This window comes from Trematomus bernacchii, unplaced genomic scaffold (assembly GCF_902827165.1).
Source record: "Trematomus bernacchii unplaced genomic scaffold, fTreBer1.1, whole genome shotgun sequence".
Classification (NCBI taxonomy): domain Eukaryota; kingdom Metazoa; phylum Chordata; class Actinopteri; order Perciformes; family Nototheniidae; genus Trematomus; species Trematomus bernacchii.
In genome coordinates, this window is record NW_022987607.1 from 131270 (window position 1) to 145095 (window position 13826).

Below are 13826 nucleotides of genomic sequence, written 5' to 3' on the forward strand. Positions count from 1 at the left end.
ACGTCTGTTGAAGAATTTTGGTGCTGAATATCGTTTGTAGGCGATTCTACATAAAAGTAACCGCTCTATATTCTTTGCAAGATGGATAAGTCAGAATTGTATTGCTAGAGACGTCAGTATCTGTATTGCTAGGGACATCTGTAGCGATATCTGTATTTCCAGAGACATCCCACCCTGCTAAAAGGTGTCTCGTAACACGGCAGCTCATTTCAGAGATCACACAGCCTCTTGTTGGAGGTGAAGACGAGGGGAAACAGAATACCTCTGAGTGGAGATGAGAGAGGAGCTGTCAGTATCCGTCTCTCTGCTCTTCTTCGCGTCTTCTCTTTGTTCTGTTACCGTCCGGACTCCGTCTCTCCCTCTCAGACGAGGAGGGGCCGACATGAAACGCTCACGAACCAGGGGTGAGAGATCAAACAGCAGCAAGTCCATAAAGAAAGACTCTCCACAGAGAAAGATTCTCCACAGAGAGCTCAGGAGTCCTGCTTTCCGACCGGTCTGCCTTTTGATCATCACCAAGCACAGAGGTGGGAAGTAGTGGAGTACAAATACTTCGTTACTGTACTAAGTTTTATTCTCAAATTGAGCTGTTAGTATAGTCATTAGCCCATATGTGCTCAGTGCTTATACTGGTCCCTTTTCTGTTCAGTTCAATCGTAAGAAAAGTCTGATATTCCTGAGTCTGACTTTACTAACTTTCCTGTGTCCCTCGGGCCTCTTTTTAAAACATACCGAATTCAGCTTCGGTCTACCGTCACAGAGGACTTTAGAATAACCTCAAATCTTTACATTTAAAATCAGGAACTGGGGGATTTCTTTCATCCATCAATTAACAACATGGCTGCTGCCTGGCACTCCTCCAATCACTCCTACTCTGCTGTAAATATAGACGTACAGATGGCTGGCTAATGAGTGGAAAACCCAACATAATGTGTCTTATGAGTTGTGTTGCCAGCTTCAGAAAGGAGGCGAGGATGAAAGATATTCCATCATTTAGTGTTTAATGATGATAGTGTTGGACAGTGTGTCGAACACGTTGCCGTCCCTTAGGGTTAGGGGTATCTAGTCTGGTATGGAAATGGAAACACCTTATTATTGCTCCAGTTTATAGATATCTTTTGAAAATGAATTGTAGGAGACTGCTGCCAAATTGTGAGCCATCGATGTTCTGTCAGATGTTCATTTATCACTTTGATGATCCTATGGATAAACAACCGCCCTTTAACAGGAGTGTATGAAGACATATAGTAGTTCAGTTTGTCTGTGAGGTACCGTCGTCTAACAGTCTTTGGGGGTTTGATCCCAGCCATGCATGCTTGATTGTCCACATTTGAATCACCTTTTGGTAAGAAATGAACAAATCTAAATGTAAGACGAAGTTGTGTTATTGAATAAAGAGTCAACAGAATCAATCTATAGCAGCTGACAAGACAGATACAACTGCGGCAATGATCTGACACCGAGTACAGTAACCAAATATAACTAAATGACACTATCCAATACATATTCAATGTATATTTGTACAAGATCCTTCACCCAAAGTTGCTTTCGTTGACATGGACTGAATGGACCACCTGTGAGTATTATTGTGAGTTGTGTTGGCAGCTCCAGAAAGGAGGCGAGGATGAAAGACATTCCATCATTTAGTCTTCAATGAAGGTGGAGAGTGTGTCCAACACATTGCTCTAAACATCCCTTAGGGTTAGCTAGTCTGGTATCGAAACACCTTCTTATTGCTCCGGTTTATAGATATCTTTTGAAAGACACTGCTGCCAAATTGTGAGCACTTTGATGATCCTTTGGATAAACAACCGCCCTTTACTATATGTCTTCATACACTCCTGTTTTCAGAGATGGGGTCGTTACTAAGAAAAAGTAATATATTACATATTACATATTACTTTTAAAAAAAAAGTAATATATTACACTACTTCGTTACTCTCTACATAAAGTAACTCGTTACTTTACTCGTTACTTTACTCGTTACTTTACTCGCAGGGCCGGCCCGCCCCTCCCTACAGGCAGATCACGCAGACTGCTAAAGTTTCAAATGTTCTCTTTAGTTCAGTTTCCATTGTCGCATAAGACTGATCCAGATAGCTCTGACTATGGCTGTCCTCTGTCTCCTGCTATCTGTATTTTGCGCAGTATATCTCTGAACGATGCGATGGTGATTCCACTGTGCAAATGGGCAACATTACCTCTACTATGAAGGATGCTACAAGCCTGTCCATCTCTGCTTTGGTTACCGGTCCTCCAAATTCTAATTTGTGCTGCTTCGGAATCGGCGGCGGCGCACTCACATCCTCACTCTGGGTTCGGGGGTCCTTAGCTATTAGCTTCACCTTAGCATGTGTTCTTTGCAGGTGTTTGTTGAGGTTTGACGTGGTGTTTGCAGCAGTGGATAACAGCTTCTGGCCTGGACACAGTTTGCACCTCACCGTCACATTCCTGTCTATTCTTCGGACGAACTCAAAATAATGGGCATACCTCCACCCCTCGAAAGTTATCGCTGACTCTGCCATGTTTATGCAGCACTGCACGTGGAGATGTGGACGCGCAAGTCGCGCAGATTACGTACATATAAACCTGTGGCGGAAACCCCTCTTGTCTGTCAGTGTGATTATGACTGATTTTATAAAAGTAACGAAGTAACGCGTGTCGGGGCAATGTTAGTAACTGTAGTGTGATTACTGAATTATAAAAGTAACGCGTTACACTACTCCGTTACCGACAAAAGTAATATTATTACAGTAACGCGTTACACCCAACTCTGCCTGTTTTTAATATTGCTGTTGGTACCGTCGTCTAACAGTCTTTGGGGGTTTGATCCCAGTCATGCATTGTTTGATTGTCCACATTTTAATCCCCTTTTGGTAAGAAATGAACAAATCTAAATGTAAGAGGAAGTTGTGTTATTGAATAAAGAATCAAAGCTTTCAACAGACTCAATCTATAGCAGCTGAAAAGACAGATATGGAAAGGCAGTGATCTGACACCGAGTACAGTAACCAAATATAACTAAATGACACTATACAATACATTTCGATGTATATTTGTACAAGATCCTTAACCGCTTGTGTCTCACGTGACAAAGAGTGAATGGACCACTTCTGGTTCCTCTTCTCAAAGGTTTTTTTAACGTGTTTGTAGTTCAAGATTCAAGGCTTTCATTGTCCTTTGTACAGAGCGACAGTGCAGATATGACAATGGAAATCTGAGGCTCTTCCAACAGAGCAACACAATAAAACAGATAATAGTGCAAGTAAATACACATCGAATAGAATGTAAATAGTTAGTTAGTTAGCAATCCAATTGAAACATCCCATTTCTCGAGGGAACCCTTTAACGATACTCACTTTCGGGTCGGCCTAAAACAAGACATCATCTCTGCACACCACTGTACCGCCAGCCAACAGTGTGTGGATGTTTCCTTCAGCAGGTGGTCATACTTCCTCTGTATGAATGGGTGAATGCTGACATATTTAAAAGCCCTTTGAGGGGTAGTAAAGAAAAGCAGAAAATAAGTGCAGTCTATTCAGCCTTTGTGGAAGCCAAGCATACACGTCTTTCTATTAAACCTCAATACAGTCAAAAGTACTTCTCTCGGTTCAGTCAACTCAACCTTTGCCTCATCTTCTTTTTTTTGGTATTTCCTGCCAAGCTCGCCATTTCTGACAAGGATAATCTTTCCTCCAGGGATTATGAAGATATCCAGTAGTCATCACTTTTTGTCAGCTTAGCTCATATTAGCCAGCAACCCGTGGCTTAGCGGTCTGAGCTTTGTATCTGGGTTCAAAGGGAACACCGGAGATTTGTGCCACGGTTCAGCCGTAAGGCGGTTAAACAGCATGGTGGTCGTTCTCAAACCAGTTAACACGGTTCAAAGCCCAATCAGGGGAGATGAAGCGCACAACTGTTGCCAGAGGTATCGCAGTAATACCTTTACTGTAGGAAAATAAACGTTGAGTGGAGCAATAATGGAGCTTTGGCCCCTTTCCTGCCTCTGATGGGGAGGAAATGGAGGCACTGGTGATGTTTGGGGTAGTTGGAGTACCAATTCTGTTTCTGAAGGTCACAACAAATGTTCAGAGCCCCCAGATCAAACAGAGCTGAATCCCAATATCTGGTTTTGTTACTGCACATATTTTATATTTAACATGTTATTCCATTCTATTTCAATGTATCACTCAAACACATAAGAGTAAAATATATAAATACGGCTTAATTTGATTTGTTATGTCGACCTACCTGGTGATAAACCGGATTCTGATTCTGATCAAATGCACGCTGAAGGCTCTTTGAGCAGCTTTTCTCTCACTGATCCTGCTGTTATGTTCCATGTTTGTTTTTCATGTGTTGTGTCTTGATATGTGTCTGTTGATGTTACACATGGAGCTGCTGTGATGCAAGGAGCATTTCAGACTTGATCTGACCAGTAAAGTATCATCCTATCGTATCGTATCGTATCGTGTCGTATTAAGATGAGAATGAATTGCCCCAGTGGAAAAAATGTAAGCTTGATTCTGTCTTTGAGTTGATCTCAAGAAGAATGAGCATTTGAAAGGGCTGGAAAAAAACTAATTGTGATTATATTGACAGATATTGCAATTTCAAAATCTATCTGTAACAACAAAGATTTTTCATTAAGTCGTCAGAATACCGTTCGTCTTCGCAGCTCAATACTTTATTCAGATATTGTTGCATATTTTGCATTTTCAAATATCGAGCTTACTGTGATTTCTGATATTGCAATAATCTATGCTGCAATTTCGCAAAAACTACGAAACATTGTGCCACCATAGTCTCCAGCATCCAAGCTTGTAAGAAGTTGAATATTAAAATCAAGCTGTCAATGTTCCAATGATTTAATGTAGATCAGAGAAGAGCCATCGTACAAACACAGAATATTGATTTCAGGCCGGGATATTCTTTATCATTTAAAGGTCAGGACCTTTCTGCAAAGACCACAATACTTTGTTCAGATAATAGAACATGTTATTTATTTACCAAATGTTGTGCTTACTGGGATTTGATTATTGCACTAGTATAGAAGAAGTAGTCAAATAAGAAAGTCAAGCTGTCAATGTACCTTTCTTTTTTTTTTGATGATGAGGAGCCCCGGCCTACAAACGATATTAAGAATCACTATTTTTCAATAGACATTTCTACATTTTTTGCGTTTACCAAATGTTGTGCTTACTGGGATTTTGATATTGCAGCATTTTGGTTAATTGTGCAGCCTTAATGTCCAAACCTTGGATCGTTAGACTCCAATTCTGTTTTTTGAAGGTCACGATAATTTCCAGCTGCGACTTAATGGCCCCAGTGGAATAATTAGGGTCTTGATTGGTGGATTCTGCCTTTTTTGAGTTGATCTCAAGAAGAAACCAGTGGCTTGTGAAAGAGCAAAAAGCATCAGAACAGATTCAATGCAGCAAACGCAGAGAAAAAAGCCACCAAACAAAGTGGAGCTGAGTAAACACTCCCATCTGCCCCAGTGTTTGCTTTCCACGGCCGCCTGCCTCCCCAGCATGCAGAACATTTCGCCTCTTGATTTGTGAGTCTCTCCCATAGCTCAAAAAGCCTGAAGGCTGGTTGACTGAATTAGAGTTAGAGTGTTATCTCCCCAGCGAGGCAGAGCACTGATTGCTGCCCTCATTGGTAGCAAGAAGCACGTTCGCTGGTGTAATAGCTGCCATAGAAACCACATCAGCCAAGTAATTGTTTAGGCAACCTCAGAAAATTAAGAGGACAACATTAAAATTCTCCCGCTTGGCTTCGTCTTGCTTCTCTGGGGCTACATTTTTTTATCTAATGTTCAATTTGTGCCGCAGAAGATTGACAGCTTGAGACCACAAAACCAGGTCTATATTTTTTATACACGTTCCTGGAGAGTTAGAAAAGCAAATAGGGCTGCATCGTGTGGAGAAAATAACTAAATGAGGTTTTATTGATTGATAATGGGATTACTATATCATCTTTTTACATCAGTATTTTCATTATAATGCTCATTACACTACATATAACATTAATTCACCATATGGCCAACTCACTTGATTTTAAAAACAAACTTATTGGGATTATTTTTTACTGACTTTTGCAATTGCGATGATTCTCGATATTAGAAGGAATTATCTCTTTTGGATTCTAATTCTCATTATGATTGCAAAATATTTTTAAGTGAACATGGTGGTTTTTATTTAAGAGGATCTGTGCCAAGGAAATATATTTTGTTAAGTCTGTAGAATATTATTTATAGGCCTGGATATCTCTGCAGCTTCACAATACTTGATTCTAAATTAGGTTTTAAGTAGCGTTTTGTGCCGGTCAACGTGATCGGTATGATTTCTATCAACCGGACAAAAGGGAGAATATTCTGAGAATATTCAGATTTCCGTAAAATTTTTAAATTGTGCTTTCAGCAAATACATTTTTTAGCAGACAATATGACCGGAGAGATTTAAATTTGCCGGACTTCCACACGTATCAAAATCCGGGGGAAAACGTAAACATTCAGGGGTAATAAAGTAAATATTCATAAAACAAATTAAATTCATGAAAAAAAAAAAGAAAATCTGAAAAAAACTCAATGATGTGAAAAAAGTGAGAATTAAGAAACACCCGAAAATCTGAAAAAATTTGATTCTGGATAAAAGAAAAGTCAAAATTAAAAAGAAATGCAGAATTTTTGGAAAAATTTCAACATTCTGAGAAAAACTCACATTTCAGAAAAAAACGAATTCTGTTGAAAAAGTGAATATTTACAGTCAAAATTAATCAAAAAGTCAAAATTCACAAAGAAAAAATCAAAATTCAGAGAAAAAGTGAAAGTTCAGATTTCAGACATTTTTTCTCAGAACTAAAAAAATATGTATTTTCTGGCCGGATCTCCAAAGAAAATCAACGTGTACCGAATCCTCTTCTGTGCGCTTGGTATTGAGCTTTCAGCTATTTATTTTTGACCAGACGATATGAACGGAGAGCTTTAAACTTCTGAAGATATTTCCGGCCAAAGTCAGACTCAAGGAAACTCTTATTTTAACACACATGTAGTTATTGAACTGCTCCTTATTGAGATGCTATGAAACCAAATGTCTCTGTACTACAGTCACACATAGAGGCTGTGTCCATTCGTTTGTGTAAACGCAGAATATAGATTTTTGGCCCGGGATATTCTTTATCATTTAAAGGTCAGGACATTTCTGCAAAGACAACAATACTTCATTCAGATAATAGAACATATTTTATATTTATCAAATGTTGTGCTTACTATTTGATTATTGCACTAGTGCGTAGAAGTAGTCAAATAAGAAAATCAAGCTGTCAATGTACCTTTTTGTTTTGTGATGATGAGCAGCCTAAAAACGAAACTCAGAATCACAATCCAATCCATTTTATTTCTATAGCACATTTCAAAACAACAGAGCTGGACAAAGTGCTGTACATCAACAACTGTATAAAAACAGAGCATAAATACATAAAAAACAGACAGGACATGAAACAAATGTGAAACACGAGACACTGAAACCAGATCAGAAGCCACAGACTGAGAAACTCTCCTACATGACGTAAAAACAATACAAGACACTAGTAAGATAAAAACCCACATTTAAAAGCACAAGTGTCACCTGGTCTGTAAATGCCAGGGGAAATAAACAATAGACATTTTACATATTTTGCATTTACCAAATGTTGTGCTTACGGCAATTTGATTATATCAAATAAAGAGAGGATATACGGTAGGGTGAAGTTTTATGTCTCCCTATGCTGATTTCTTACAGCTTTGTCCTTAAATGTTGGCCAAGAATAACTCTCTTGTCCTTTAGGTTTCTACCACAAAGGTCTAGAAGTCCAGCCACAAATAAATATCTGTCCAACGGAGACTATTTCCACCGTCTCTGTGCTTTGTGTTGTCCCTTCTCCTGGCAGTGAAGGGCAAACAAACCTTATAGCGTTCACTTATCTCCCCGCTTTCAGGGCTGATGATGGATGGATCCACGTCTTCCAAGAGACGAATAACATCAGTCAGGACTGCAGATGCTCCTCAAATGTTTCCAGAATAGGGAAACAGTTGAATAGAAAGATATGACTCTAGGACGTATTGTTCTTCCTGCATGTAAGAAACCACATTAAATGGGTTTCATACGTCATTTCATTCTACGGCACTTTTATTCTTATGATCTGAATTCTTATTTTGGCAGATTTGGACATGAGTTCAGATCTTATAACTTCATACTCACCGTGGTCATTGCTGACGGCTTGAGACACATTGATGACATTTAAATTGAGTAAAGACAATCCCTCTCTGTGTTTTCAGGATGTTACCAAATTAAATAGGTTTCATACGTCATTTCATTCAAAGGCACTTTTATGTTTATTATCTTGATTCTTATTTTTGCAGATTTTGACATTTTGGACAGTTCTGATCTTTATAACTTCATACTCACTGTGGTAATTGCCGACAACTTAAATCTGACGAACCCTTTCTGTGTTTTCAGGATGTTACGGTGTGGACGGAGAGAGCGACTCCATCATGAGCTCGGCGTCGGAGAACTCGACGGAGCCGTGGTTCTGCGACGCCTGTAAGAACGGAGTCACTCCGAGCTGTGAACTCTGCCCGAATCAAGACGGCATCTTCAAAGAGACAGATGCTGGGAGGTGAGATCCAAAACAACATGAACATTAGCCGCCTTTAGCTTAGCGGTGGTCACGTGAAGTCATGTGACCGTGCTGTAGTTCCTTTATAGCCCAACATTAGCCTCCTTTAGCTTAGCGGTGGTGACGTGAAGTCATGTGACCGTGCTGTAGTTCCTTTATAGCCCAACATTAGCCTCCTTTAGCTTAGCGGTGGTGACGTGAAGTCATGTGACCGTGCTGTAGTTCCTTTAGAGCCCAACATTAGCCTCCTTTAGCTTAGCGGTGGTGACGTGAAGTCATGTGACCGTGCTGTAGTTCCTTTAGAGCCCAACATTAGCCTCCTTTAGCTTAGCGGTGGTGACGTGAAGTCATGTGAACGTGCTGTAGTCCTTTATAGCCCAACATTAGCTTTTTACTTCAGAAATCATGAAGTGGTGTTAATATGTGGAGATTTTTCTGATGAACTAAACGCGTAAGAATCATAAACGTTGGTTGGAGATTATTTTCTGCAATAATCCAAAATCACATGGAGAGATCCCATTGGACCAGGGTAGATGATGCCTTCAGGACCAGCACAGAAATACGTCATCCCTGCACCTTTCTATACCGCCCAATGACCTCAGCTGGTTGAAATGCTGAAGGCAATACGATGTGCATTGTAAATGGTACATACACTCAGAAGAGTAGAGAAAGGGAAGTTGGATTAAAGAGAGAGAGAGAGCTGGCAGAGAGGAGAGGATGGAGGGAGAGCAGAGATAGAGGGGGAGAGAAGAGAGAAGAGATAGAGGGGGAGAGAAGAGAGAAAAGAGTGTGTTATGTGAAGCGTGGAGACTTCAGCCACGTTATCGCTGATAGTGCTCCTCAGCCAGGCTGCACCCGAATTTACTACTTCACTAGAGCATGAAAAACACAGCAAATTAAAGTGTGAAGCGGCTGCTTGCTGGAGATGGATATCTTTATATTGGACTTCGGATTCTCTTCCCTAAAGTCCGCATTTGAAATTGTGTCACACCAAAGTGGAGCTGCAGTCTGGAGCTGCATGAATCTATGAATCCATTTTTCTTTTTCAAGTGTCTCAGCAACTCTCTGCAGCTTCTCGATATGAAGTTTTCTTATTGTCTGCACGCACGCTAAATGCAGAAATAAACACAGCCTACAGATTTTAATCAATTTAATGGCTTCTCTTGAAATCACTGACCGAGCATCGACACGTTTTGAATGTCACCTTTTTTCAAAACTACTTTCAGGACAGGCTTTTCATACTAATGTGTTATTTTTGTATCCCTCTTCACTCACAGATGGGTGCATGTGGTTTGTGCGCTCTACGTTCCCGGAGTGGCGTTCGGAGACATCGATAAACTGCGACCGGTGACTCTCACAGAGATGAATTATTCAAAATATGGAGCCAAGGCAAGTTCTGTTTTTACCTGATGAGAACACTATGCCGAGTCACTGCTTTAAGATGCTCTTTTTATTAGTGTTTATTCAAAAGTATTCATTAGGGTTTATCCTTCCTGTACGAGAAAGAATTATGGCAACACGTGATTATTTTTTTATAGATTTGACAATAAGTGATTTTTATTTTTTTGCGGCGTTTTGAGATGAGATCCAAAATTCAGAGAAAAAATTATACTTTTTTTCTGAAAATCTTAGAATTCTCCGATTTTCAAAAAGAAAATCTCAGAATTCAGATTTTCTTTCTCCGACTTTAATCCCAGAATTATGAAATGTCCTCATTATGATAACAAAATATATACTTTTTTTTCCTCTGACAATCTCAGAATTCTAACATTTTATTCTCAGATTTTCAAAGAAAATAAAAACAAAAATCTCAGAATTCAGATTATTTTCTCGGATTAAATCCCAGAATTATTAAATTGCCTCATGATAAATCAAAAAAGTCAGAATTCTGAAATGTCATGTGTGGCCCCTATCCCCTAACCATACTCCTGGGCTATAAATAAAGAAGGGTCTTTGTATAAGAGAAGATAAGAAGTACTTTATTGATCCCAATTTACAGCATCATAAAAAGACATGGCATTGTATAATACAAATTAAAAGTCTAGAAATAAACAATCCAAAATGTGAACATCTCAATAGAAATAAAATAGCATTAAAAAAAGTAGAAAATATACTTTTTGAATTACAAATGTACAGTGACACAATATAAAGCAGGATATAATATATACATAAGTCTGTGAGGAGCAGTGTTGACCTCCTCCTTGTGTTTCTGTAGGAATGCAGTTTCTGTGAGGACGCTCGTTTCTCCCGCACCGGGGTCTGCATCAGCTGCGACGCCGGGATGTGCCGCTCCTATTTCCACGTCACCTGTGCTCAGAGGGAGGGGCTCCTGTCTGAGGCTGCTGCAGAGGAGGTGAGGGCTGCAACCTGCACAGGGAGGGGAACTCAAAATAAGTCTAGGTGCCATAGCAATAACATCTGGAGGGAACGCATGGATTTTAGCCTTTGCAGACCGTTTACATGCACAGGAACCTTGAGAACACTGTTTTTATTTTATTTCTTAATATTTGTTGGGATTTGTTTGAGTCACAACATTTATTTCAGCAACTTAGTGTCAATGTATTAAATGACATTACTGAAAGAAGAATCGATGTTAACTGTGGCCCGGGTTACAGCACTGTAACTTAGTATTTTACATGAATTGCATTATCATAGATGTATTCTTTTGGAGGGGGGCCACAGGGGGGTCCAAGCTCTGCGTTACAGGGGCACAAAGCATGATCGGGCCTCTTTTTTAAGAGTAAATATTTCTCCAGAATAATTGCTTCTGCTTTTCGTATTTTCCTCCTGTGACTTTATTTGTATTAACTTGCACATCTAAAAACATTCTCTTGCACTATTTTATCAGTTTTATTTGTTTTATGTCCTATATATATTCATGTTGCTCTGTTGGAGGAGGACTTCAGTTGTTCATTGACATATCTACTCGGTAGCTGCTGAGCACATGATGATGAAGACTTGAAAGTTGAACAGAGATGACTGTGTGATAAAGTGTCTTTAGTAAAAGCTGTAATCACCAGAGATGTCAAAAGTACACACATCCTTTCCTCAAGTAGAAGTACAGATACTCGTGTTTAAAAATACTCTGGTAAAAGTAGAAGTACTGACTAAACTTCTTTCCTCAAGTAAAAGTAAAGAGGGCTTTGAAATGTACTTCAGTAAAAAGTACCCATAACTAGCAGCTGTTTTAAAGAGTACCTGACCTCCCTTTATATTAATAGAACAATAATGTCATTGTTAGCTAATGAATGTTTCCATGCTGAACAACGGCAACATGACAACGTTTTCATTGGTCCCTCTTCTTTAGAGAAGACCAGGAAATGATGGATACACGGATCGTGTTCAAATCAATAGGCACGCAATGACTCTAAATAATAATGATCACGCCACCAAACACACATTCAAACTAAAGGAACCAGCCTGTTTGGAAAATGTAAGAAGTAGAAAGTTCAGGTATTTGTGTTCAACATGTAAGAAGTAGAAAGTACAGGTATTTGTGTTCAACATGTAAGAAGTAGAAAGTACAGGTATTTGTGTTCAACATGTAAGAAGTAGAAAGTACAGGTATTTGTGTTCAACATGTAAGAAGTAGAAAGTACAGGTATTTGGGTTCAACATGTAAGAAGTAGAAAGTACAGGTATTTGTGTTCAAAATGTAAGAAGTAGAAAGTACAGGTATTTGTGTTCAAAATGTAAGAAGTCAAAGTAAAAAGTAAAGTACTGATACCAGAAAAATGTACTTGAGTACAGTAACGAATTACTTGAACTCCACTACTTCCCACCTCTGGTAATCACTAATGTTCGTATGTATTTTTGTTTCTTCAGGATATCGCTGATCCGTTCTTCGCGTACTGCAAACAGCACGCAGACCGCTTCGACAGGAAGTGGAAGAGGAAGAACTATCTGGCGCTCCAGTCTTACTGTAAAGTTTCTCTGCAGGAGAGAGAGAAGCAGCTCACGCCTGAAGCTCAGGTAACATCAATGCATTCAGAACGGATATCAATCTCAGAATTCTAACATTATTCTCAGATTTAGAAAAAAAAAAAAGAAATTACTTCAATCCCAGAATTAGGAAATGTCCTCAAAAAGTCAAACTTCTGAGAAAATATTTTACTTTATTTTTGGGAAAATCTCAGAATTCTAACAAATGTCCTCATAATGATAAAAAGTAAAAATTCTCAGAAAAAAATATACTTTTTCCCCCCAAATTGACCAATCAGAATCGAGTATACTAAGCACTGTTTTTATTATATTATAAAACTGTCTTCCAGGCCCGGATCACCACTCGTCTCCAGCAGTATCGGGCCAAAGCAGAACTCTCCAGAAACACCCGTCCTCAGGCCTGGGTTCCTCGAGAGAAGCTGCCGCGACCTTTGACCTCCAGCGCCTCGGCCATCAGGAAGCTGATGAGGAAGGCGGAGCTTATGGGCATCAGCACCGACATCTTCCCCGTGGACACGTCGGATGCTAACGCTAGCATGGACGGCCGCAGGAAACACAAACAACCTGCGCTCACTGCGGACTTCGTGAACTACTACATGGGTGAGGAAACATCAGGGGTATACAGGGGGGTCCTTTTTCTGTGTTGGACCCTGAAGGCAGCATGGGATTTCTCTTTGATTTTTGATTATAGCAGAAAATAATCTCTGTGTCAAACAAACGTCTATGATACTGACATATAGACTAGGGCTATAAAGGAACTACAGCACGGTCACATGACTTCACGTCACCACCGCTAAGCTAAAGGAGGCTAATGTTGGGCTATAAAGGAACTACAGCACGGTCACATGACTTCACGTCACCACCGCTAAGCTAAAGGCGGCTAATGTTGGGCTATAAAGGAACTACAGCACGGTCACATGACTTCACGTCACCACCGCTAAGCTAAAGGTGGCTAATGTTGGGCTATAAAGGAACTGCAGCACGGTCACATGACTTCACGTCACCACCGCTAAGCTAAAGGTGGCTAATGTTGGGCTATAAAGGAACTACAGCACGGTCACATGACTTCACGTCACCACCGCTAAGCTAAAGGCGGCTAATGTTAGGCTATAAAGGAACTACAGCACGGTCACATGACTTCACGTCACCACCGCTAAGCTAAAGGCGGCTAATGTTGGGCGTGATGACATTTAGTTGACTAATTTAGACACTTGTTAGCAACC

At 39.9% G+C, this 13826-nt stretch overlaps 1 protein-coding gene across 3 annotated transcripts in view; it reads left to right on the forward strand.

The window, feature by feature from the left end:
* phf14 (PHD finger protein 14) overlaps window positions 1–13826 on the forward strand; it is a 90599-nt gene that overhangs the window by 11530 nt on the left and 65243 nt on the right. For all 3 annotated transcript variants that reach the window (XM_034131100.1, XM_034131101.1, XM_034131102.1), the window contains exons 5-9: window positions 8502–8661; window positions 9939–10050; window positions 10877–11014; window positions 12487–12633; window positions 12933–13203. In XM_034131100.1, the coding sequence (XP_033986991.1) occupies window positions 8502–8661; window positions 9939–10050; window positions 10877–11014; window positions 12487–12633; window positions 12933–13203 (828 nt within the window). The remainder of the gene's footprint in view (window positions 1–8501; window positions 8662–9938; window positions 10051–10876; window positions 11015–12486; window positions 12634–12932; window positions 13204–13826) is intronic.